We start from the raw sequence: 27,596 nt of genomic DNA, 5'->3' as shown, positions 1-27,596 counted from the left end.
GAGCCCAGACACTGTGAAGTGACATATTAACTTGTGGATTTATGTCCAATAGAATAGATAACTCTGAAGATGATGTTTTCTTAAATCTAATGTAGCAATCTTATTCTAAGTTTTTTGGTTGTATGTCTATAAATACCTAGTTCCTCAAATGCCTTTGGAATCAATTTTACCATCTTACTGGTTCATTTAACTGATTCATTTAATGCATCTCCTCAATGTGTTAAATGAACCTTTAACCCATGATCATTCAAAAAAAAAAAAAAAGGTAAATGTCATGAAAGAATGGTAGAGTAACTGTTTTCTATTGAGGGAATAAAGTGACAAATAACTAAAGGCAATACACAAACCTGATTGGAGGCTGGTTCATAAAGAACAGTTGGGCGTAACTAGAGAAAGCAGAACGTGATCTGGTCACAAACATTGTCTGAACATGGTCATGGTCAGATGCTATTATGGAAATTAACTGATAATTTTCTTAAGCCTGATAACACCTTCATGGTTGTGTAGAGAGCTGAATGAATGCTGATGTATTTATGGATAAGATGTCATGATATCTGCAACTTACTTTCAAATGATTCCATTTTTTAAAACTAGAAAGAGGCACAATAAATGAATATGGCAAAATGTCAACAACTGTTCAATCTAAGTGGAGCATATATCGCTGTTCATCATTAAATTATTCCTTGAACCCTTCTCCAGGTTTGAAATTTTTCTTCACAAGGGGAATAAACCAGTAAGAAGGCTGATGACCAGTCCTTCAGATCTCATCTTAAATACACATCCCCACAGAAACACTTCCTGCCCTCGCATGTAAACTACAGCAAGGCCCTGGTTCCTCTCTCTCCTAGCATCAGGTTCTGTTTTCTCATAGCACTTAATCACAACTTGTAATTACATGACTCTCTGATTAATATTTATTTCCCTCAAGAGACTGTGAAGCCTCTGAGGGCGGGGCCTTGCTGTAGTCTTCTCCCCGCCGATTGCTAACAAAGTACACGGCACAGAGGAGACACTCAGCATCACTGTTCCATTCTTCATTGCACCCGTCCAATAAGCACTTCTGGTGCTTGGCCTTAAGAATAAAGAAGAACAAGGTCCCTGCCCTCGAGTCCCTCACAGACCAGCAAACAGACAATTACCACACTATACGGGTGCTCGGTCCTATGACTGAGAGAAATCTGAGGGCTCCAGGAGCCCCAGGAGGCAGCTGACCCGGCCTGAGGAGTTACTGGTGACTTTCCAGAAATAATTCCTGCAACTGGAAGAGAGCTAGCATCTTTCTCACAGAGAGGCATGGGTTCTCAACCCTTCCACGCCTCCTACCAACACCTAGTGCCACGCATACTGTAGACATCAGCCAACCGGGGCCCACAGGCTCACTAAATTTAAATATGAGACAGACGCATTAAGCATGTGTTAAATACACATTAAGATGTGCTTCCAAAGCACACTGCTTATCTCCTTTGACAGGCTGTAACCTGCAGGTTACTTTACCAACAGTTTCTATCACATATTTCGGAACTGGGTACCGTTCATAAAGGTTTAACTATTATACCATGTGATGACAGGTTGACTTTTACTAAATTTTGAAACTTAAAGCAAAAATAAGACGTTAACAGAGCCTTTTTCTCTATCTCAATCTGGCATTAGATGTGACTTCTATCTTAATCCACCTGAAAAGAATTCTTCCTCCTGAAGTTTTTGAGTTAACCAGCGCTCATCCCCCGGCTTCCTGTATCTCCACCAGCACACTGGATTTACTTGCTTATTTGATTAACCTACAACATTGTTGTCTCTATCCTTTGAGATCAAGGAGGTAAGACTGGGTGAGCTGTTTGATGCAGCATCCTAAGAGACAGGCTGACAAACCCAACCTTGCTAGACCGGGTTTCACAGGATCAAAAGGTCACTGAAGGAACGACTTCAACCTGGGAGACTGGTTAAGTGAACCATGATACAGCTACACAAAGGCCATTACTTAGTGAGTAAAAACGAGATCATGGAAGAATATTTAATGATATGGGGAAATGTCTCTGTTGTCATAGAGATAAGAAGAAAGTCTACAAAGTGGTATGTTTTGAAATTTTGACATTCATCCATTTAACAAACCTGTATTAACCATTCACTAAAGCTAGGTACTATTCTGGGCCCTGGAGATAAAGTGAGAACCAAACAAGGTCTGGTCCTAGGTTTCATGGGCTGTGCAGAAAATACCTGAGGGTTCTGTGACAGAGTGACAACTGATGGGGCGACGGCGTGTGGTTCTTCAGATGGGGTGGTCAGGGAAAACTTCTTAGAAGACACCACCTAGGAGGGAGCATCTGAGCTAGGACCCGATGAGTCTCATTCAACCCTAACAATCCCATGAGGTAAGTACTGTGCTGGGCTGAGTGACGGCCCCCAAACATGCCCATGTCTTAATCCCTGGGACCTGTGACTGTTACCTTACATGGCACAAGGGACTTTGCAGATGGGATTAACGTTATGGACCTTGATTTGGGGAGATTATCCTTGATTATCTGAGTGGGCCCAAAATAACCACAAGTGTCCTTAAAAGATGGAAGCAGGGACTTCCCTGGTGGCGCAGTGGTTATGAATCCGCCTGCCAATGCAGGGGACACGGGTTCAAGCCCTGGTCTGGGAAGATCCCACATGCTGCGGAGCAACTAAGCCTGTGTGCCACAACTACTGATCCTGTGCTCTAGAGCCCGCGAGCCACAACTACTGAAGCCCACGTGCCACAACTGCTGAAGCCCATGCGCCTAGAGCCCGTGCTCCGCAACAAGAGAAGCCACCGTGACGAGAAGCCCGCGCACCGCAACGAAGAGCAGCCCCCGCTCGCTGCAACTCAAGGAAGCCCATGAGCCGCAACGAAGGCCCAGCACAGCCAAAAATAAATAAATAAATATATTAAAAAAAAAAAAAAAAAAAAGATGGAAGCAGAGGGAGATGTGACTACAGAAGGGGAAGGCAGTGTATTGATGGGAACAGAAATTCCTTGGCCACAAGCCAAGGAATGCCAGCAGCTTATAGAATCTGGAAAAGAAAGAACAGATTCTCTCCTGGAGCTTCTAAAAAGACCAGCCCTGCCAACACTTTGATTTTAATCTGGAAGACTCATTTCAGACTTCTGACCCCCAAACTATAGGAGGATAAATCTGAATTGTTTTAAGCCACCAAGTTTGTGGTAATTTATTACAGGAGCAACAGGAAACGAATATAGGTACTATCAGCATCATCCCCCCTACCCCCCTCTTCTCCCTAGATGCAGCAACTAAGGCTCTGAGTAACTTGCCCAGTTAAGTAACAGCTGGTCAGGTGCAGGGCGGGATTTAAACCCAGGCAGTCTGGCTCCAGATCCTCTTTCTATCAACTCCCCTGATGCACTGCCTCTGAACTAGGATCCCAAAACAGTGTTCCCTTCGTGGCCCTAAGGCCATGTTAACTACCAGACACAGGCATAAGATCAAGGAACAAACGCAACACTTGCCTGTTAATCAGGGATACCACGGAGTTTCCAGCACCAAAGAGAAGACTCTACCCAAAGTGCTTCCACACGCTGACAAGATGTTAAGTAACATTCTGAGTCCAACTTAGACAAGCAACTTAAAGGGGAGTTTAGAGGAAACTTAACGGAAAGCAAGGTTAACAGCCTTGCTCTTCTCAAATCTGAGGTTTCTCCAAGTCTACGCGGGCGCTTGCCGATGACGCCTCCTCGGGAGGGCCAGCTGTGCTCCGGGCCCTGCACCACGCACCACAGCCCAAGACAAGCCAGCCGGGCCTGGAAAAGACCCAAGAAGCATCTCCCCTGCTGATCCAACAGTGTTTAGAGATTATCAAATACTTTAAAATCTCAACCTTCCATCGGGACTTAGAACAATGTGAAAAAAGCAGTTTTCTTTGGCTGTCAATATTTTCATATCAACACATTAAATTGCTGGGGGAAGGGCAAAAGCATCTGAAAGCTCCCAAGGGCCACCTCCCCAGGCCTTCCTAGGAAGCTGCCTCAATTCAGCTACTTCCATGAAACGTACTTTTCTGGTTCAGCTTATTCAACAGGCCACCCAGCTGCAGACACTATCGCCTGAGCCCAGAGTCAGTCAGAAAGTGGATTCAGAACACGGACGGTCGCCTCCGAATAGCCCCAGCCACGGCACCTTCAAGGTCAGTGCTGGGCAGGTCTCCTGAGAACCGATCGTGTACACACCAGACAGAAGCTGCACAACCCTCTCACAAACGTATGCATGTGAGTGAAATGTACACAAATGTAATCTGGCTCAGAGAAAGGCCTGGGAGGGTGGGCACTAAACGGTCAGAGACTACAACGCGGAAGGGGCTGTGGAGTCTCGGGTGAAGAGGGCTTTCCCGTTTGATTCTGCCCACCGCCATCATTTGGGTATTTTACAGGTATTTTTTCATGAACTGTTTTTTATAATTTGAAAAAAAAGAACAATTTTTAAGCCATTTCAGATGGAATCCAAGACTGATTTTGGCAACTGCAATTTCCAAAACACACTGAACACGCCTGAGCAACAGCAAAGTTTTTGTTTTTATCCACTCAGAGGAGTAAAGATGTAGCCATGATGTAAGACCAGAACGAGAGAAACCACTGACCTTTACTGAGCTCCCACTGGACACCAACCACTGCTCCGGGAACACCCACACTTTGTCCTACTGAACCTTCATGAGCACAGGCAAGATGGGCATCATCTTTGCAGAGGAGGAGACCAAAGGTCAGAGAGGCAAAGTCAAGTCGGCGGCCTAAAGTCACACAGCTGACTATGAGTGACAGAATCAGGACACAGACAAGGGGCTCTGTGATCCCAAAGTTAGAGCCCTTCCCTGGCCCCCTGCCTTCCCAAGCCTAAGACCCCTGTGACCCCAGCACTGTTAGTGGTCCCAGTAAAGATCTGTCCATTTCCTGTTCTCTGAACTCCTATCTCTTCCTGGGAGCCACAGCAGTGAGACTGAAAGTGTGCTCTGAATGCTGCCCTCTCAGACTGACGGGGAAGTGTCCACATTTGGAAAAATAAGCAAACCTTAAGAAGCACTATGCACTAGAACTTCAGCTTATATTATTAAAGGCATCTGAGGTAAGAGAGTTATACTCCTCAGATCAACTAACTGTTGCCACGACAACAGTGGGAGACAATCTATCCATAGAATAAAAACAAAGTTCAAATTAAATGACCACGCTGCTATTTCCCTTTCTTCTCTCTTCCCCTTTTCTTTCTCTTCCAGAAAGGCATCATGTAGAAATGTGATACGTAATTAACTCGCTGCCTCTCTAAAATCCAAAATTAATAGCACTTAGACATTTTATGAGGTGATTTCCTGATAGACTCACCCTCAACCAAAAGGTCCTGATCCTGTACCAGCGTGCCGTCTACCACCTTGACAAGCCATAATTTCCAGAACAGCCTCAGCTTCCTACTCTGGATCACCACTAGCTGGGTAAAGTTTCCCTCTTTGCCCTACCACCAAGAAGCTCAGTGTCAAATTTGCAGTGTGCCTCTATGAGCTACATGGGAATTTGTGAGCTGTAGTTTGGCGTATCCATTAGGCTCTTGTTTCGTCTTGTGGTCCTTTGCCCAAATTCCTTAACACTTTTTTGTCTACCATTCTGCATACTTTTTAAAAACTTTTTTTAGCGTAGACGTGCACACAAAATAAAATCCAAAAGGTATAAAAGGGTAAACAGTGAAAGTAGGTCTCCCTCCTCCCCCAGTTCATTCGCCTCTCCAAAGCAATGCTATTATTATCAGTTTCCTAAGGGGCCTTCCTGATACAGTATCCGCACTTACGAGCATATGCATGTATCTCATGCATACAGAGCACACTAATGGTTATTCAGCTTGCTTTTTTAAGGTATGCACTGTACTGCGTTTAGGAATTTAACCAATTCCCTATTGCCAGGCATTTAGATGGCTTCCGGTCTTTTCTAATCAATCATTTTTGTAATCTTCCCATCTTTCGCAATCAATACCCTATAAAACCATCAGTTGCAGAAACTCATCTGTAAGATAAATTCCTAGAAGTGGAAATGCTGGGTCAAAAGTACCCTAACTGCTTGACTGATTGAGTCATTCATTCATGTTAGTTTTATTTTTTAAATTAACATATAGTTAGCTTTTTGGTGGGTAAGTTCTATGACTATTAAAACACGCTGTCTTGCAGCCATCACAATCAAGATACAGGACAGTTCCATCCTCCCCAAAACCTCATCCATGCTCTCCCTTAGTACCCACTCCTGGCACTGCAGCTTTATCTCTTTAAGCATATCATATAAATGAAATCATACGGCACATACGTAACCTTTTGAGACTGGATTCCTACAGTCAGATAATACCTGTGAGATCTGCCCAAGATTGTTAAAATAGTGGATTACACTGATTGATTTTCAAATAATAAACCAGCTTTGCATTCCTGGATAAATGCCACATTTAAATGTATTGCTGAATTCAATTTGCTGATAATGTGTTGAGGACTCTGTGTGTGTCTTCATAAGGGATACTGGCCTCCAATGTGCTTCTTTTGTACTGTCCTTGTCTGGTTTTGGTATCAGGGTAATACTGGCTTCATATTATGAGTCACTCCTTCCTCTTCGAAAATTGGTGTTAGTTTTCTTCAAATATGCAGGAGAACTCATCAATGAAACCCCCTCTGGGCTTGGAGATTTCTTTTTGGGGAGGCTTTTAACTAAAATTTCCATTTCATTAATAATTACAGGACAACCTGGGTTATCTATTGCATCCTGGGTGAGTTTTGGTGATTTGTGATTTTCAAGGAAATGGACCATTTCATCTAAGTTATCAAACTTATGTACGTAGAGTTATTCATAACATTCTCTTATTATCCTTTTAATTTCTTCAGGGTCTATAGTAGTATCTCCTTCTTTCATCCCTCTTACTGATAATTTGGTTCTCCTCTCTTTTTGTCAGTTTTATTAGCATTTGATTTTGTTGATAATTTCCAAGAACTAGCTTTTGGTTTCACTGACTATTAATTTTTCTGCTTTCAATTTCAGTGATTTCTGTTCTTATGTGTATTATTTTCTTCCTTTTGCTTGCTTTGGGTTTATTTGCTATTTTTACAGTTTCTTAAGGTAGAAAATTAGATTGGAGAACTTTTTCTTTTCTAATCTGACTGGTTTAATGCTATAAATTTCCTTCTAAGCACTGCATCCCACAAATTTTGATAGACTGTGTTTTTGTTCGGTTCAAAATATTTTCTCATTTTCCTTGTGACATCGTTATTGTTCCAAAACATATTTAGAAATATGTTACCTGTTTAATTTCCAAGTTTGGGGAGATGTTCCTTGTTATCTTTCTGTCACTGTTTTAGTGTAATTTCATTGTGGTTAGAGAACGTATTTTGTGTAATTTTAATCCTTTCCGATTTAGTTTCTTTTATAATGCAGGTTACGGTCTATCTTGGTGACCATCCACGTGTGCTTGAAAAGAATGTGTGTTGTGCTCTTGTTGGAGGGTGGAGCGTTCTCTAAATGTCCGTTAACTCATTGACGGTAGGTTCTTCTATGTCCTGGCTAATTCTGTCAAGAGTTCTATCAATTACAAAGAGGGGTGCTGACACTTCAATTGTAACTATGGATTTGTCTACCTGTTTCAGATCTGTCGGGTTCTGTACCATGTATTTTTGCAGGTCTTTTATTAGGTACACACTCATTTAATAGCATTATGTCATGTCTTCACTGGTAACATCTCACCTTATCCCTGGTAATTTTCTTTGCTCTGAAGTCTACTTTTTCTGATATTAATGTATCTACTCCATCTTCATTTTGACTAATGTGTTCATGGTAGTGTTATCTTTTTCCATCCTTTAATTTCAACTGCCTGCTTTATATTTGAAGTGAATTTCTTTTAGACAGCAATCTGTCAGGACTGAGCATTCAGACACACAATTGGTATGCTCACACCATTTACATTAAGGTAAATTATTGGTATATTTCAATTTGGGCCTACCATCTTATTTGTTTTCTATTTTTCCTTCCTCTATTTCCTCTTTCCTGTCTTGATTTCAGTTCTTGGAACTTTTGAGAATTCTATTGTAACATACTGTGTTTTTCACTCTCTCTTTGTGTAGTTTAGTGGTTGATCTGAGATTTACAATATATATTTTTCACAATCTAATTAGAATCAATATTTTAGCACCTCAAGTGGAATGTAGAAACTTTACCATCATATCCCCTCCTCCTTCGTGTTTTATTTGTAATACGTATTACATCCACATGTGCTGAAAACCCCATACAACATTATACTTTTTGCTGAAACCAAACATATTTAAAAGAACTCATTAAGAGAACAATGGTCTGCTGTATTCATCTGGACATTTACCATTTCTATTCCTCTTCCTTCGTAATGTTTCAAGTTTCCTTCTAGTATAATGTCCCTACTGTCTGGAAAACTTCCTTTAGTAATTTTTTTAGATCTGCTGGCAACAAATTCTCTCAGTTTTCCTTTATCTGAAAAGATCTTTATTTCACTTTCATTCCTGAAGGGCATTTTTGCTGGATATAGAATTTGGGGTTGATAGTTCTTTTCTTTCAGCACTTTAAAAATGCTGAAATCACTTCCTGCTGGCCTCCATGGTTTCTGATGGGAAAATCACAGTCAGCTTCCTTTTTCTTAATTTGTTAATATCTTATACATCTTTTACACGTTAATATAACTGAGAAGTATTACTAACTTATCTAAAGGAACCCATTCCCCATTTCCCAATAACAGACCACAAAGCCACAACCACCTCCTGCCAAGGCTACACCAGGAGCACCTCTTTAAGAAGATTTCATCCACACGACCTCACTGGAGCAGAGGCTCAAAATTTCCCAGCAAGTCACTACTTCTCAAACCTTACGGCACATCGGATTCACCCACAGAGCCTAAACAAAAACAAAACACCTGTCAGACTGGAAGCGAGGTATGAGAAAGAGAAGTCAAGAGCAATTCTAAAGTTTCAGACCTGAAAAAGAAGGCTAAGCCTGTCATTTACCAAAATGGGGAAAGCTGCAAAGGGAACAGGTCCGACAGAGTGGAAAAAGAAAATCAGAGTTGGGACTTCCCTGGTGGCGCAGTGGTTAAGAATCCGCCTGCCAATGCAGAGGACACTGGTTCGAGCCCTGGTCTGGGAAGATCCCACATGCCGCGGAGCAGCTAAGCCCGTGCACCACAACTACCGAGTCTGCGCTCTAGAGCCCGCGAGCCACAACTCCTGAGCCCGCATGCTGCAACTGCTGAAGCCCTCGTGCCTAGAGCCCGTGCTCCGCAACAAGAGAAGCCACCGCAATGAGAAGCCCGCGCACTGCAACGAAGAGTAGCCCCCGCTCGGCGCAACTAGAGAAAGCCCGTGCGCAGCACTGAAGACCCAACGCAGCCAAAAATAAATTAATTAAATAAATTAATTTTTAAAAAAAAGAAAGAAAGAAAATCAGAGTTTAGCTCGGTGCTTGTTAACCACGAAATGTCTATCAGACGACCAGGTGGAGCTGTCCAGTAGGCAGCTGGCTGCCTACGTCTGGAGTTCAGGGGTGAGGGCCTGGCTGGTGGTCAGCGTAGGCATGACATTTACAGCCTGAGTCCAGCGGAGATCTCCGAGAGGCGCCCACAGATGAGGAAGCGCTCGAGAGGCACCCTAATGTTCAGAGGGCTGGAAAGCTGAGGGCGCCCAGCAAAGGAAACTGAAAAAGGGGGAAGAGTGTGGTGACCTGGAAGCCACGGTAAGGAAGCCTCCCAAGGAGCAGAGAAGTGGACCAGGGCTGAGGGAAATAACCGTTGGACCTAGCAACTGCAGGTCACCTGGAAACCAGTCTCAGAGAAATGTGCTCAGTGGTACAGAAGCGTCTCAGGATGGCTGCACTCTACTTTTCCTTCGCAACGTTTATCACAGCTACAATTATCTGTAGGGTTATTTGTTCAAATCTTTCTTTCCCCGACCCCTGGTAAGTTCCAGTGAAGGCAGGGGCCGAATGAGTCTTTGCCCTTCATTATAATAACCAGGATTGATCCACACAATGTCTCAAATTTGTGGAACCCGTGAAAGGACCATGGAATCCAAGAAAGGAGGTTCCTCTTCATTCACAAAACAAAGGACTGTACTTCTGAGACAGCACCGCCATCCGCGCCAAGCTGGCCAGAGCCCTGGTCCACACACACCCAACGACAGGAGACCTGAAGGCAGCTATCTTCAAATACATTCTCCCCAGCTTTATTCTCAAGAGCTTCGCCAGTCCACCAGCAATTGCCAAAAGTGTACATGGCATACTTGGGCCCATTATTTAACCCGCTGTGGGCAAAGACGGCTATTTTCCTCCTAATAGCCAGCATTCCCTTCTCACACGGCAGTGGTTCTTAAATTTTGGTGTGCATTAGAACAAATGCCTGGAGCATTTGCTAAGACACAACTTGTTGTGCCCCAGCCGCAGAGTTTGTTTCAGTGTGTCTGGGGTGAGAGGCCCGAGAACTTGTGTTTCTAACAAATGCCCAGGTGATGATGATGTTAGCTTGGGGATCACAATTTGAGAACCACTGGTTTAGTGTGATTCTCATAGTTATTCTTGGTCATTTTTGCTTCCCCTAGGAAAAATCATAATGCAAGCTGATAGAAAATTACTTGCATTTCAAAATTTTTATGAAATTTGAAAAGTTAACTGAAAGTATCAATAACATTTCATCATTTCCTTAAAAATGGCAGCCAAAAAAGAAGGCCCAAGCCAAGAGAATGTGACCCAGTGAGAGTGAAGTCAGCTGTGCCCACAGCGCCCTGGGCAAACCACACACAGCGCCCAGTGCGCTTCACGGGCCAATTTATTAACAAAAGGTCATGACAGCCACACCCCGAGTACTAACTCCGGGCCACACACTGTGCTAAACGCTGGGCAAAAATACTTCACATACATTATCTGTTAATTTATAAATTAACAGGCCCATTCTGCAGATGAGGAAACAGAGAAGTCACTGGAACAAGGTCATACGGACAAGAAGAGGGGACGCCGGAAATCAAACCCGAGCCTTCAAGTCCAAAGATCTTGGCTGGTGTTCGTACCTGAACCCTCGGCTCACCACGGGCTCCTTGAGACATGTCTACCCACCCGCTTTTGTGTTTCCAGTGCCCAGTACAAGACCTGGCCCCAAAATGGCGCAAGGTTTGCTGAACAAGCAAACTAAGGGATCTATGGAGGGCACAGGCTCACCCTCTCACACTGTGGTCCATTTCTCATTCACAGGAAACGAACAATAATACCAGCAAACACTTCCTAGCACTTGCGACATTCATAACTGCTTGGAGCACATGATGTATACTCACTCATTTAATCCTCACCACCTCGGAGGTAGGTACTATTATTCTCCTAATGTTAAACAGCAGGAAAATGAGGCTCAGAAGGGTTAAGGAACTTGCCCAAAGTCACACAGCCAAAGTGTAGCAGAGCGGGGATCCAAACGCAGTAAGTCTGACTCCAGAGTCCATGCTTTTAAATCACTACGTGATGCTACTTCTCTCAAGTACAAAAAACTTCCAAAGAGAAAGGGAAAAGGAATTAGAGTTTACTAAATATCTTAATTATGCTTTAGCTCTAACTAGAGTTATTGTCACCATTTGGGATCACAAGTCTGGACACTCGGACCCCAGTGATGGGCTCTCTAAAGTGGGGAGGGGAGGCTGTGTGAGCCGACACCTGTGACAGCAGCCAGCTCGAGCGTGGTGCCCAGGAGCTTCCTCCCAGGGGCAGGTCCCTGGCTCTGGATCCCTCTCAGGCCTTGCCAGCTTGGGGGAGGAGGGGACAGGGTGACAAATGAGAGGGCCAGAGATACAAAGCACGAGCAAACAGGACAGAGGCAGGATTGTATGACGCTGCAGGTACGATTACATCCTTTATTATTGATGGTTAGAGCCAGATGGTCCTCTTCTTTGCAGTACTGTGTTACTACATAATTAGCTGACCTAGTCATTTCAGTTCACAAAAATCCTTTAAGTCCAAGAATATAATCCATCTTCACCTTAAAAAAAACAGGGTACGACACGCATAACAAAGAAATTCAAACATGATGCAAGTGACATTAAGAGCCATGGGAAAATCTATTTAGCATAATGGTTACTTTTTTGAAAAGCGTAGATTTCTTTAAAAATTTTATAACAGCTTAGCTACTGAGTTTCCTAAGAAATGTATAGCTTAGCTCTGCATACAAACGCATCATATTTTAATTGTATGCTATTTTAACAAGCCTACACAATAAGTGATTCAAATTCAAAACGTAACAGTCTATAAAAATGAATTCCGACACTGACTTATTTTGTGAGTTTCCTAGGTCCAGCAAACTGCTATAAGGAACACTACACAACATTCAAAACATCTTTAATTTGACGAGGCATAAAAAATGAAATATGTGCAAAGCCAGCTTGTTGTCCAAGCCAGAGCCCCAGCACGTGCTCACACACTGCACCCCTGGACCTCACATGTTTATACTCAGAGGGCCGCAATATTCTGCAGCCCCACTGCCACCACTGCACCGAGCCAGACCCCACTGTCTCCCACCTGGACTAGTCCAAGAGCCACACTCGCCAGGGGACCTCCTCACTCCCTACATAAGTAAAACCCTTCAGGGGCTCCCCAGAGCCTCCAGGTTACAGACAGGTTCCGAATGCATCACATCCCGCCCCACAGGCCCCATGGACAGCCCCTCTCACTGCTCCCTGAGTTCACGCTGCACGAGCCGCCCAGCACCTGCCCCTCTCTTCCTGCAGGGGCAGAGCAGCTGCGAGGGCCCTGGCGCCCAAATGCCTGGGGCTGAACTCCAGCTCTGCCGCTTACTAGCCGCACAAGTCAGCCTGGTCTCAGGGCTTCTTTGGTAAAATGAAGACAGTAACAGTGCCTTCCTCATAAGGTTTTTGCGAGTTTTAAATGAACTAGAAACCCACGTGCTGGCTCATTTATCGCCAGGACATAGTAATCACTCAGTCCACGATCCCCATCACTATTAATTCTCTGTCACACCTTTAAACTCAGACTTCTGTGCCGCCTCACCCATCAGGCCCGGCCTCCCTCCCCACGCACCTATGCTGCTCCCCGCGACACCTGCGCTGGAATCACTCCCTCACCAGAGGAGTGCTCTGGAGCTTGCGTGCAGTGCCATCTCTCTAACTCCAGTGCTGGCACTTAGAAGTGTTTGCTGAACAACTGTCCGTGAATACAAAACTGAGGTTGGGGGGTAAGGCTGCTGCGGGGCAGTGTCACAGCACCGGGCAAGCACCGCACTGTTAGGATGGCTGAGACCCAGGGCCAAGCAGAAGATGCAGGTGGTAACAATCAGGGCTGCCGAGGCCGCTGACACCCCCGGCCTGGCTGAGTCTGTGCTCGAGCCCCCCTCCCTGTAAAGATGAGCACACGCCTCCAGCGGCTAGCATCACTCCCTCCACGGGGAGCGAAGTAGCCCAGCGGTGGTGAGATTGCACAGGCCTGGCCTGACCCTGAACCCCATCCTCTCCCCCCAAGACACGTGGGCAGCGTCGGCCCGCGAGGGGAAGAGGTCATACTGCAGCCTGGGTAACAGTGGCCCTAGGTTTCCTGGTCCAAGGAAGCATTGGAAGGATTAAGTCCTTCCCAAGAAACCCCTGGGATCAGAGAGGGAGACTTCTTTAACATCAAACACAATTAATAAAAGTTTGATAGTAAACACATTTGCAACTCTTATTGAAAAAAAACTGATTAAATTTCATCAAGTTATAAATATCTAAAGCCCAGCTCTCTCAACTGAGCTTTCCTATGTGTGCATACAAGCTATAGGAAATGAAAAAGGTTAAAGTCATCCACATTCTGAAGACAGACTTAAATTTTAGGTACTTAGCATGCAAGTTAAAACAAAGCTTTCCAATTTCAAAGCCTCAATAATGGTCATTTTTGCATGGTTCATAAATGTATGCTGCACAGCATATTTCTGTGTTTTTGTATCTTGTATACCTTTTGTATTTTCTTTGACTCTTTCTGAGCATTCTCTCGGAGTGGTACTTTTCCAAATAACTTCCATCCCAAGTCATTTTGTTTGTCAAGTCTTGCATTTTGTTTTCTAGCAAGCAAATTCCTATAGGAAGAAAATAAAAGGGTTAGGGAGTTGTTGGGTATTTACAGAAACACTAGGACAGCCGACTCACTCTCTAATGAAAACAGGTAGACTTTCCTTTGAGAGAACAATGTGATGAATCACAAACTTTAATTCTGCAGATTTGATTTTCATGTAGACAAAGAATTATGAAGCAGGTGAAAAGACCTTGAACCACAATAAGTTTTTTGTTATTCAACAATAACATGTACAATTTCTATCATTTAGAGTAAGGAAATGTATTATAGCGTAACAAAGCATATCCAAAAAAGTGAGCTTTGAAGTCAGACCAAACTGAATTGAGACCCTGGCTCAATCACTCACTAGCTGTGTGACTCTGACCGGTATATTAACCTCTCTGAGGCTCAGTTTCCTTATGTCTAACACGGGTCACTATATGAATTAAAATTACAGGTACATGATCAGTGCTCAAAGGGTAACAGTTGTTTTACTACTTAAACCTCTAGCTTAGTTTAAATTATCTATAAGGTAAATCTATATTATCTATTTATAAAGAGTCTCCATGTATCATAAAAAGAAAGCCACTCATGAGATTATCACAAGGTCTTCTCTCCCAACAACATGTAAACAAACCCAGATAACATAAATAAATCCTAAATGGTACTACAAAATAAACTATGTTTTGGAATGCATTGTATTGGTGCGTTCATTAAAAACAAATGGTTTCTAGGGCTCACTGCAAAGTATAAGATGAGCATGAAGCATCTTGTGTGCTAGAAAGAAGGTGCTCAAAGAAATATGGGGACAAGTTTAATGAAAACAGTACCCAGCTTGAAAAGGGCTCTCACTAGCTAAATCCGGAACAATGTAATCATCAAAATAAATAATGGGATTATAACCCATCAAATGAAAAAGAAATCCATGAGCCCAAGTGGATATGGATACAAATACACAAATAGAGGAGGAAGGAAAACTCTTAGAATGCCCCCTAATAAGTAGAGAAAGATTGATGGGGTTAGGAATTAATCAATGGATGCTAAAACTAGTAGGTGAAAGTCGGATGAAGAAAAGGAATTTTACATAGTTTGAAAGTACCTCCCACAAATTACTTGTAATTACAAAGGCAAAAATAGTTAACTTTACAGTCGAGAAACCTCGTTAGCCAAGTGATCAAAGCTGGCATCCCCAATGTCAGGATGGACAGCACATGTCACCTGCTCTGATGCTGAGAACAACACACCATGTCGACAGTGGTTACCAAAGATGCATCACCTGAATGTAACCATGAGGAAATGCAGACACACCCAAACTGAGGGACAGCCTATGAAATAATGAATCTGACTCTAAAAATGTCAGTGTCACATGTGGACAAAAAAACAGTGCCTGTCGTTTCGGTAAACAAACAACGTTGCCTGCAGTCCAGCCATCAGCCACTGTAGCCATCTCAACGGGGCGCCCTGAGGGGATTCTGGATGGAGGAAAACCGGGATACTGGCCCTAGATAGTGAAGATGCACACCAAAGGGATAATTTCAATCAGCCCAGACTCCTACATCTCCCCATACAATCGTTAACTTGAGATGTCTGTTTTTTGTGATTAGCAGTCATCTTTTGATGTTCAACTGCAGGGTTTTTTGTTTTTGCTTTTTTCAGCAAAAAACGCCTATATATCCTGGCTCCTTGCTTATCTCTTCGGAACAGTCCCTCAGAGCTATCTGAGAGGCTGCCTTCCTGGGCTATAGTCCTCAGTAAGGCCACGAAATAAAACATAATTCTCAACTTTTAGGTTGTGCATTTTTTTTTTTCAGTCGACAGAGAAAGGCTGAAGAATTGTTCCAGATTAAAAGGAGGCTAAAGAGACCTGACAATTAAATGCAGTAGGTGGATCCTGTACCGCATCCTGGACCATGGGCCAAAAAAGGTATAAAGAAGACTATCGGGACAACGGACGCAATTGGAACATAGAGTATAGAGGAGAACAGCATTGGGTTAATATTAAATTTCCTGATCTTGATAACTGTACTCCGGTTACAGAAGAGAATGCCCTTGTTCTTAGGAAACATACTGACATACTTAGGGGTAAAGAGGCATGATGCCTCCAAATGATTCTTCTAATGCTTCCTCAAAATTCTTATACGCTTACATAGAATAGATACCACACTCACAGAATGAATAAAACACTGGAGTGAAATGTAAATGGCTAGTGAATTTGGGTAAAGGACATAAGGGAGTTCCTTGTATTTTTCTTGCAAAGTCTCAGTAAATTTGAAATTATATTTAAAAAAAGTTATTATACAAAAACTTTCAAACAAGGTTTCTTTGTATTCTTCCTTGTTTTTCTGTTGTGGTTATAATAGAACCTATTTCAGAAATGGTTTCATACCCCAAGGCAACTTCTATTTACATTAGTAAGAACTGAAGTTTGAGGTGTCTCCAGGCCCAACCTGTTGAACATCTAAGATTCAGCCAGTCGTGAAAGACTTACGCAATTAAAACCAAGCTAAAACCTCAGCCACCCAGAAAGGTTCTAAGAATTTGGGCATCCAGAGCCTGGATTCACTAAAGGCTAACATTTTGCTAAAAAGGAGTTGCCTCTGAGGAAGGGAACTGGGTGCAAGGGACAAAAGGTGAGGAAACCAAACGCATCCAGAAAGGGGAGGGGCCAGGGGTGAGAGGTACACCTCCCAAAGGACCCTGACCTTACTCTGGAGGGACGTGAGTTGCTGAGGGTCTAGAGGGGTAACAGTAGAGAACCGCTCAGAAGGGACTGGGTACGGGGAAACTCAAACGAAGTCTGGGCTTTGTGATCTGGGAGGCTGAGTGTAAACGATGGTGCTATTCGCTGAGACCAACCAGCAGGAGGTGAACCAGGAGGAACAGAAGCCTTGGTTTCTCCGCCCACTGCTAAGGCTACATAATTTCACACAAATGTAGTGCAGATAAAGTTTATCAAAAATCAAAGTTGTGGGACTTCCCTGGCAGTCCAGGGGTTAAGACTCCGTGCTTCCAGTGCAGGGGGCGCGGGTTCGATCCCTGGTCGGGGAACTAAGATCCCGCATGGCGAGGCCAAAAAAATCAGAGTTGCAGAATTATTTTTAGCATAAGAGCTTAAGCTATACATAATGGGCCATGACTTTTGAAAGGTCTGTAAAAGGTATCTTTGGATGTGTTATTTTTTGTGAAGTTGAAGTCACCACAAGTACCAGGAGCTCTGAGCAGAAAGGAATCCCTCCCTGGCTTCAGCTGTTGTGCCATCTGCAGCCCTGGTGCAGGCACAGGGAGCGGGGAAGCCCAGCCAGAAAACAGTTCTGGCCCCCTGCTCCCCTTTCAGGTCGAGGGTCATGGGGAGCCTGGCATGGAGCTGGCTGCTGGGCCCAGGAGCCAGGTGGCCCCAAGGACCCGCCTCTGCCCATCACACGACCCAACCCCACTCCGGGGGCCAGGTGCAGTGAGAGAACACGGGCGGCGGGGCGAGCCGTCCCTTCGGCACCTGTGCTGCCTTCCTGACTGGGTCTCAGAGGAGCCCTCAGGGATGCCCGCAAGTGGCAAGGCTCCTCCCCAGTCCAGGAGGGCCCAGAGGGAAGACGCGACTGTGGATCCCTCGGGAGGTCCCCACGTGAGCTGTGTGACCACAGCGTTAGCCCAAGCCTGGCCCTCAGATGCCTAAGAGCGCTCTCGTGCTGCTGGAGAAGGCAGTGGTCACAGCCGCCATCCCTGACACTTCACCAGGTGGCAGAACACGGGGGCTGTGTGACTGAAGCTTCCTTTAGCAAGTCCTCACTTACTGAACTCAGGTTACTCTGCAAAGCCTTCCCTGTCTGGCTGCCACCAGCCCAGCCGTTTCTAGAGCACTCACCAAGTTATTCTGTGTTTGTTGGAGGTACTCTGTCTGCTCCCCTCTCCACACACCTTTCCCCCTGGGGTGGGGTGGCCCAGACGGCAGGGCAGAGTCATCTCTGCATCCCCAGCACTCTATCCAGCATGTGTCTGCTCGCAAATGGAGCAGCCAGCATAGGTGTCTGCAGGGGACGTGAGGAGACAGGGTGGGAGCCGCCCCAAGGCCAGCGGGGGCCACCTCCAAGGGTGGGGCACACGCGTGGGCACCCTCAAGGCAGGGCTCAAGGCAAGAGAGACGTATCTGGAAAAATCAAAGCCCAGGACTGCGAATTACACAGAGGTGGCCTCTGAGCAGGGGTAGGAGTCCCCCTGGAAAGGAGGGGCGGTGGAAGGCGGGGGGCTGGGAGAGGTCGGGGCAGGGGGTGGCAGAGGAGAGCACCACAGCTGGCTCCTGGGGGGAGGCAGCCAGCGGGGGGTGACGGCTCCAGGGGAGCGCCTGAGCACCGTGCCAAGGAGGCGATGAGAAACAGGCATCCCAGTGAAGGGCCCTGCGGTGCGAGGGCTAAAATCCTTCGCCGTAAGGAGAGCAAGCACTTCCTCTATTGGCCGCATTAGGGACCTCAGCTGATGGCCTCAATTCGGTCCCTGAAGGGCAAAAACAACACGGAAGTGGAGGAGGCTCTTACCTGCACCTGAAGGGAATCAGACCACCAAGGGCTAATAAAGAACCCGTGCCGTTCCTGGATACGTCCCCTGTCTCCAGTCCACAGGGCACAATGACAATCTTACCAAAACTGTCCACATGGAGACAGTGGACTGAGAGCCACCCAGGACTCCAGATGATGAATCCTGCCCCGCCTACCTGCACACATGCGGACACAAGCACACCAAGATGGCACCCCTCACCCTGCCTACCTACACACCACACACACACACACACACATACACACACGCGCGCGTGCAAGAGGGCATGGCTTAACTCCTCACTAGCCCCCTTCTTCCAAGGGGCCACTCATATCTACCCTCCTCACAGCCGGCAGGGGAAGCACCTGAAGACTCTTCCGAAGACAGAGGACAAGCATGTCTCCCAAGAGGCTGACCGTGGCGTCAAGCCTCCACCAGCCCTGCCCCAGAAGCACCCTCTACAGGCAGGGGACCAGAGTGGAGATGCCCCTCAACAACCCACCAGGCCTCATTCATTCAACGAATACTCTCTGAGGGCCTCAACTATACTGAACAACAGAAAAGGCAGCCTTATGTGCTTAGAAACCTTCGGCCTCTCCTCAGGCTAACTGCAAACCGCTGGGCCCAATGGCTATGGTCTGGCCGCCCCCTCGGGCCCGGGCCTTTAAGGGCCTGTGGTCCCGCGTGTGTTCGCCCCACCCTTTCCCCCGCTGTCCCTCGGGCACGGCTCTGTGACCCAACAAGCCCTGGGCGCCTGCAGAACTCCAACGCCATCTCTGCACACAGCGGCCAGGGCCGTCTCTTGAAAGCACAGATGGACCTCGCAGCCCCGGCCCCAAATCCCTTCAGTGGCTTCCAGCTGCTTGCGGCACTGTCACACATGTTGTTCCCTCTGCCCTCAAAGTGCTCCTGAAAGAGGAGCCACGAGTGCCTGCCTCACGGGGGGTCGTGAGGATTAAACGAGGCACTGGACCCCGCAGGCCGCACAGGCACTTGCACACACACTTGGCCACCGAAACTCCGCTTGGGGACTGAGCGCTGGCGAGCAGGGAGTGACTGTCCCCAGGCTCAACGCCCTTCAGCCCAGCCAGCCCTCTGCACCCAAAGGCAAGGCTTCAAGAACTGCGGGCTGAAGGAAGGTGACCTAGGAGGCTCCGGCTCCACCTCAGGAAACACACTTCGGGGGCTGTCAACGGTTAAGCCACATCCAACTGCAAGGGAAGAGCCTCATCCTGAAAGCCTGAGGGAGGCAAGAAAAAGGAGCCAGGGTCTCCCCCGGCATCTATCCCAGGGCTTTTTGCAAAATATTTATTCTTGTCTCAATACGCACCAACTCAGAGGACAAGATACGGGACACCGATGACAAAGTAATGTTCAACGTAAGAGTGCGTCAGGTCCTGCCAGCTCCCCCGTGGGGCTGGACATACACAGGCACCGCGGACGCCATGCCGCAAGAAACTAGCGCCATCAGATTTAGGAGCAAGCTTGCTTACTGACATTTAACTGGGACAAGATGGACCTGTAGGATCTCAGTCCTCACCAGGAAGTCAGGTATGAGCCCGCTCAGATCCTGACCACACCTTCCCTTTCCTCAACCTCCTCTGCACTCTAAGTCACCAGGATCCTTACTGCTGCAGGCTTGTCCCCTGTGCCCCACTGACAGGAGGTACAGAGAAAGCTGACATCTGAAGAGGCAAAAGGCGGCTGAGTGTGAGCGGGGAAAACAACACCTGGAGACTTGAACACCCCTCACCTGACAAAAGGTTTGGCCCTGCACTGACCAACACCAGAGCCACTAGCCACATGCGGCCACTGAGCACTTGAAGTGTGCACATGATCATGCTGAAATGATGTATTGGCTTAAAAAAGATTTTCTTTCAAGTGTCACAAAAAGACTGAAACAACCCAAGGGTTCATGATCTATTCATAGGCAGGCTTAAAGGATCAGGGGAGCCTTGAAGCTTACACAATCTGGGGAATCCTCTTTAAAGAAAGAAACCTAATTAGGTACAAGTGAGGGGTCCTGAAGGTTAAGTATCATTAATGTGGTCATAAACCCAATTCTATGTCTTTGGCTTCTGAAACCTGGGACGAGTGACGCAGTGGCTGCCGGTGCTCACAGGTGACGAAACTCCAGCAGGTGAAACTCCAGCACCAACTTATGTCCAACGTTCCATGTCTCTGTTTTTAGACAAGCGATCGTAGAGCCAAAAAACCAATACCCTTTCTTCGTAGGTGTTGCAAGGCTGAGGTTGTTACCTTCACCTCCACCCCCCACGAACTTAACTTTCCCAAGTTACCGAAGCCAAAAGAAGGGGATTCCAGGAGCAATTAAAAATGCTCGCTGACGAGACTATGAGGTGCTAGACCTGGGTCCCTGTGCTCGCGAGCATCAAGGCACTGTGAGTGCGCTGATAGGAGTGCGGGCCCTACAGCAGGCACTCAAGTACACTCCTAGATACTATTGACCTGTGATTTTGTCTTCGTCACCGGAATGTAAAGTCCACGAGGGTGAATGCTGTCTCTTCTATTTACTGTGGTGCCTCTAGTGTCTGGAACAGTTCCTGGCATATAGGAAAAGACTCAAACTTACTGAGTGTATGCTTTTTCGGGGAATTTTCATAAAGATTACATGAGAATTATTCCTGCCCATTTAAAGTAGGAGAAGCTAGGATTCGGAGAGGTTGAGGAGTCCTGCCCAGAGAGACACAGCTAAACGATGCAGAGCAAGGCTGCTCCCTGGCAGGTCTGGAGTCAGGGCTGTCCCAGAAGACGGAGGACAGCTGGGATGGAAGTACGCAATCCTCCCTGACCTGGTGGGGCAGGTTCCACAAGCCACCGACGCTCCTCAGGGGTCCTCAGGGGTTTCTCAAAACTTCTCAGAGTCTTAAGAAATAAATCTCTAAAGTCCTCCTCCTTCAAGACAATGTACGCTTGAACTCCTGTTTGTAATTCAGTAATTACTTGGGGCTTCTTGCCCTCGCCCTCCTGTCTCATTAACAAACTGTTAGCAAATCCTGCTTCCAAAGCAATCAGAAACGAACGGAAACGTAGCATTCAGCTGCCCCGAGAACTCCCTGGCCCAGATGGGTATCTTCTCCACCACTTCCTGCATCACAGATCACCTGTCAGGCACTGGTCCTGCACCAGGCACTTCTAGTGTATCTTATGTGTGAAACAACCCCACAAGAAAGGTATTATAGTTACTACCACACAGACAAGACACAGGCTTGGTGAGGTTAAGCAATTTGCTTCTCAAGGGACATATCAATCGTGACACTCATCTGAGGTAGAGAAGGGAAAAATCTCCACTGATTCCACTAAAGTTCCACCTCATAGGTATTTTTTCCAGATGTCCACCCCTCAAAAACTGACATGCTCCACCGCCACATATACTTACGCTGCGCCTCTGACTCCCCTCTGAAAACGCAAGGGGAAGAGGCTAGCCCACTTCAACTGCCACAGAAACACCAAAGATAAAACAGCATTGGGCAAAGCAAACCTCCTGTGTGATAAAATTCTCCCTCCGCTGTGGGAAATAGGAAATGAGTAAGAAAGACACTGAGGCGTTATTACTGCGATCAAAATCATTGTGCCAAAAATTCCCAGCTCCACACACAACTAAAAGTACCCGGAGTCTCTCCTCTTTCAGAAAATGTTACCCAAGTAGCATCTGACGCTAAACATTTAATCCCCTAAAAACAGTGATAACACGCAAGGGAGGGGGGCGCAGGCAGTCAGCACGGATGTAAACACAGGCCCAAGAACTCGGGCACACACACAGCACACCCTTGCTGGATCAGACCCATTTTAAACTGGGGAACATCCAAGGAAACAACTCTGCGCCCACGGTGGGGTGGGCGGGCTAAATCATGTTAAAGCCTCCATAACGTGGTAGAAACCTTGCCCCAGTTAAGTCTCCAATTACAAAAGCAAGAAAGGCAAGACAGCAGCCACAAACCTGTCCATTAACAGGAGCGCCGGGGAGCAGGCCATCACATCTACGGTAAGCACCCGGGTCTGCAAGGCCAGCCACAGAGGCGCTGACCCTCCCCTGGAAACATTCCTGACCAGCTGGAGCCACAGTCCCAGGAAGCACCATGGGCGCCCTTCCGAGCCCTGCTCCACACCGTCTGGAAGGTTGAGGCATGCAGGGCGGAGCGGAGCAGCTGGAAAGGCAGGCAGTGCGGGTAGGCAGGGCTCTGACTCCTAACTAATCACAGGGAGGGAGGGTGCGGGCAGTCTGGGAAGCAAAGCTGAGTGACCCGGTTCCTGGGCCCCAGCACAGCTCTGCTCTCGCATCTCAGCACCCTGCCGAGACCCAGAGCCACACCACGCCAGGACAGGCGAACGACCACCAAACCCACGGGCACTGCTGACTGAGAAGCAAGGCAAAATGTATCTGGAACCACTCTGAGCAACTCCTTTGGGCCAGACCCTGCACTTTGTGAAGAAGCAACCAGGTATTTAGGTGAGTCACAAACACGGTCACATAAATCTCTGTCCAAACACCTGCATTAGAACCATCACTAGGGGATTCTCCCTCCATGACTTCAAGTAGGGTTAAAAAATTTTAAAGCTGAGTGACCCTAACCCTAACCCTAACCTAACCCTAGGGACCCTGACCCTAACCCTAACCCTAACCCTAACACTTTAAAATATTCCCATGAAAGCTTTTTATTATTTTTTAAAATTCATATACAATAAAACTGTACAGGTTTTTGCTGTACAGGCCTATGAGTTTTAACACACTGGTCAGTTCGTTTAACCACCAGAGAAAAATCTTACAGAAACTCTTTGAGAAAACAGAAGGAAGAACATTCCTCAACCCGTTTTATAAGGTCAGCATAATCTTGATACCAAAACTTGTCAAGGACATTATAAGAAAGGAAAATTACAGGCTACGCTCTTATGAATACAGAAAAATTTTTTAAAAACACAAAATATTAGCAAATCAAATCCAATAACAGATATAAAGGATGATCTATCAAGAACAAGTTGGGATTATTCTAAGAATGCAAAGTTAGCTTACTTAACATTAGAAAAATATGTTATTCACCACATAAACAAAATAAAGGAGAAAACACATATAACCATCAACAGATGCAGGAAAAAAGCATTTGATAAATGCAACATATTCATGATTTTTTTAAATCATAAAACTAGGAATAAAAGGGAACTTCGTTAATCTGATAAAAATATTTATTATAAAGTAAGAAATCTGATAAAAGGTATCTTACCGCAAAAATCACACTTAATGATGAAATGGTGAAAGCTTTCCCAGAGACCAGCACCACACAAGGCATTCTGCCAGCACCACTTCAATTTAGCACTGTATGGGAGTTCCTAGTCATGCAATAAGGCAAGAAAACTAAATAAAAGGTATAAGAATCGGAAAGAAACAAAACTCATCCACAGACAGCGTGATTTTTTACAGAGGAAATCCGAAAGACTCCACAGATAAACTATCAGAACAACTGAATTTAGCAAGATCATGGGATTCAAGGTCTACACACAAAAATTAACTCCACTTCCAACGAACGTTTATAAAATGACATTTTAAAGACCACCAAAAAATAACAAATATCTTGGAATAAATTTAATGAAAGAAACACAGGACCTTTACATAAAAAAAATTATAAAGTACTGTGGAGAAATTTTTAAAAACCTAAATAAATGGAAGGACATACCATATTCAGAGATCAGATGTCTTCATATAGTAAAAAATGACCAACAGATTCAACATAATCCCAAACAAAATCACAGCAGATTTTTTGTGGTAATTGCTAAATTGATTTTAAAATTTATATGGAAATGAAAAGGACCTAGAATAACCAAAACAATGTTAAAGAAGAACAAAGTAGGAGGGCTTACTCTATAGATATTAAGACTTATTATATAGTAATAGTAATTAAAAGAATATTAGTGAGAGGACAAATAGATGACGGAACATATACAGTCACCGGATTTATTTCAAAGGCTCAGTGGGATGGATAATCTTTACAATAAATAAACATCAACCACTCACTGCCTCACACTATAACAGAAAATTAATTCCGACAGATCATGGATCTAGTTGGTAATGGCAAAACAAAGCTTCTAGAAGATAACACAGAATTTCTTAAACAGAACACAAAAGGCACTAACCATAAAAAGAAAAATTCTATAAAGCAGAATTCATTACCATTAAGAACTTTTGTTAGTTAAGAAAACAAAAGTTAAAAACATTAAGAGAATAAAAAGGTAAGCCATAGTGCAGGAGAAGATATTGCAATACGTATGTCTCACAAAGGACCCTCCTCCTGAATACAGAAAGTATACCTACAAATCAGTAAGACAACCCCAGATAGGCAGGTCACAAAGGAAGGTGCCAAATGGTCAATATGATATAAAAAAGTGCATCAAATCATTAGTCATCAGAGAAATGTAAATTAAAACCAAATGCCCTTACCCTATTACCAGAATGGCAAAAAGAAAAAAAAAAAAAAAAAAAAAAAAAACAGAAAATTGAAAATTGCTAGTCCAAGTATATACTGGTACAACCACACTGGAAAACCACTTAGCAGTGCCCACTAAAGCAGACCCAGCGATTCCACCTGAGGTATATGTGCACCAAAAGACATTATGATTAGCATTCTCCCCAGTAGTCAAAAGCGGGACAAATCAAACATCCATCCATAGGAGAACATAAAGAGATATATTTGTTCAACTGAAAACTATACAGAATGAAAGGAAAACAAATACTGCTGCCACACAATGACCACCTGGGTGAACCTCAGACAAAGTAGAGCAAAGAAAGCCAGATGCAAAAGTATATGCTGGGACCTAGAGACTGTCATACAGAGTGAAATAAGTCAGAAAGAGAAAAACAAATACCGTATGCTAACACATATATATGGAATCTAAAAAAATAAATAAATAAATGGTTCTAAAGAACCTAGGGGCAGGACAGGGATAAAGACGCAGACGTAGAGAATGTACTTGAGGACACGGGGAGGGGGAAGGATAAGGTGGCATGAAGTGAGAGCGTGGCATGGACTTATATATACTACCAAATGTAATAGAGCTAGCTAGTGGGAAGCAGCCGCATAGCACAGGGAGATCAGCTCGGTGCTTTGTGTCCATCTAGAGGGGTGGGATAGGGAGGGTGGGAGGGAGACTCAAGAGGGAGGGGATATGGGGATATATGTATATGTATAGCTGATTCACTTTGTTATAAAGCAGAAACTAACACACTATTGTAAAGCAATTATACTCCAATAAAGATGTTAAAAAAAAAAAAAGTATATGCTGTATGACTCCATTTACCTAACATCCAAAAAAAGCAAAACTCATCCAGGGAGACGGAACTCAAAACAATGGCTGCCTCTGGGGAGTGAGGTGCTGACCAGGAAGGGGTGTGACTGGGGGCACTGGGGATACTCTCCAGGGCACACGAGTGAGGGCTCACATTGTCCATGTTCAACAAACACTAACTCAGCTACAGCCACTCTCCTCTGGAGCCTTCCAGGCTGATGGGCCTCCTTCCTCCCGAGTCCCTCCTTTGTGCCCCCAAGAGCACTTTTACATTGATTTTACATTGATGTCTGACAGAGAGCTGGGGACTGTATGTTAGTTATTTATGCATCACCTCCCACTACACGGGGAGGGGTCCTCCTTGGTCTTTGTACCCCCAAGGCCTGGCATAAAACCTGCTGGATTTGCTGCATTAGCAGGTAATTCATTAACTAACCCTGAAACGCACTCCCGCCTGTGCACCTCTCACTGATAAGTCAGAGTGCAAAACAAAATCCAGTGTTCTCCTGCGTAACGACCTCCTTGAAATCTCCTTCGAACGCTCCCAACATCTAAATACAGGAAGGAAAAATTAAATAGAGATGCCTTCTCTAACACCAGCTTAGGTTTTTACAAGGAGAGAAAGAAAGAGAAGGCAGGGTGAAAATGCCTATGTAATGTAGTACAGACGTTGCTAAGGAAAAAAATACAAATTTATTCTTAATCTCCGACTGAATACTAAAGAAGAGAGGAAAAGCAGAGTTGCTAGTCAGTAACAATCTGTAAGCATCACAAATCATGAGTGGTCTGGGGACCGCAGCGACAAGTTGAGAGAAGGGATGATATGGCCACGTTCTTTCACTTTTAGGGAACATAAGGAATAAGATCTGCCCTGAGGCGGAAAGAGCAAACACAGGATTCGGCGTCAAGCAGATGCGGCCTCAGATCCCAGCTTCACAAGAAGCTGCCTGACTTTGGGTAAGAAATGAACCTCTCCAGTTTTCTCAGTGGAGCAGAGGCACCACCGCTCAGTTACCTGGTTTGCGACTGTTAAGTGTGCTTATCAGTAACACTAAAAGCATTCATTCATTATACAGGGCCAAGCATCTCATCTCATTTCATCCTGACCCGCGTCATACATGTTATTCTCTTCATTCGACAAGTACACATTGAGCACTGATCATGTCCGAGGCTGTGTCAAGTTCAGGGAATACAATCGATGACGACCAGAGACACAGGTCCCCATCCCCAACGGGCTTCCGTGTGACTTTCAAGATGAGGAAATTCAGAGACATAACCTTGCCTAAGGTCACGCAGTAAACCGAAAGGCTTGGATTTGGACTTAAGTCACCAGTATTTTCCCCTGGTGGTTCTCAATCCCGGCTGCAAACTAGAATCACGTAGGGAGCTTTTTCAAAAATCCTAATGCCCAGCTCTCACCCCAAACCAATTAAAACTGATCTCTGAGGGCAGCGCCTGGACACTTTTTGTTGGTTTGCTTTTTAAGTTTCCCGAACAATTCTATTGTGCTGCAAGGGCTGAGAACTTTGCTCCTTAGCTAATAAATGTTCCCTTCCTATTCTATCTTGTTTCTTTAATTGATGCTTTCATCTACACATACAAATTTAAGATTAACTCCTTTCCAGCAGTTTCCATGAAGAGTGAATTACTTTTAGATTTTGCTTTAAACTATTCCAACAATTCTACTCACTAGAGTAAAACCAAACTGTGA

The 27,596-nt window shown here is 45.2% G+C and overlaps 1 protein-coding gene across 5 annotated transcripts in view; it reads right to left on the bottom strand.

Moving 5' to 3' along the window:
* Nucleotides 1-27,596, bottom strand: part of TBC1D14 (TBC1 domain family member 14) — a 100,470-nt gene that overhangs the window by 42,809 nt on the left and 30,065 nt on the right. For 4 of the 5 annotated variants that reach the window (XM_068543476.1, XM_068543477.1, XM_068543478.1 and 1 more), the window contains exon 3: nt 13,970-14,090. In XM_068543476.1, coding sequence (XP_068399577.1) covers nt 13,970-14,090 — 121 coding nt within the window. Of the gene's footprint in view, nt 1-13,969; nt 14,091-22,550; nt 22,601-27,596 lie in introns of those variants that run through there. The other variant, XM_068543480.1, reaches the window with a different exon arrangement.

This window comes from Eschrichtius robustus, chromosome 4 (genome assembly GCF_028021215.1).
Source record: "Eschrichtius robustus isolate mEscRob2 chromosome 4, mEscRob2.pri, whole genome shotgun sequence".
Lineage (NCBI taxonomy): Eukaryota > Metazoa > Chordata > Mammalia > Artiodactyla > Eschrichtiidae > Eschrichtius > Eschrichtius robustus.
This window is presented reverse-complemented; position numbering and strand designations above follow the sequence as displayed.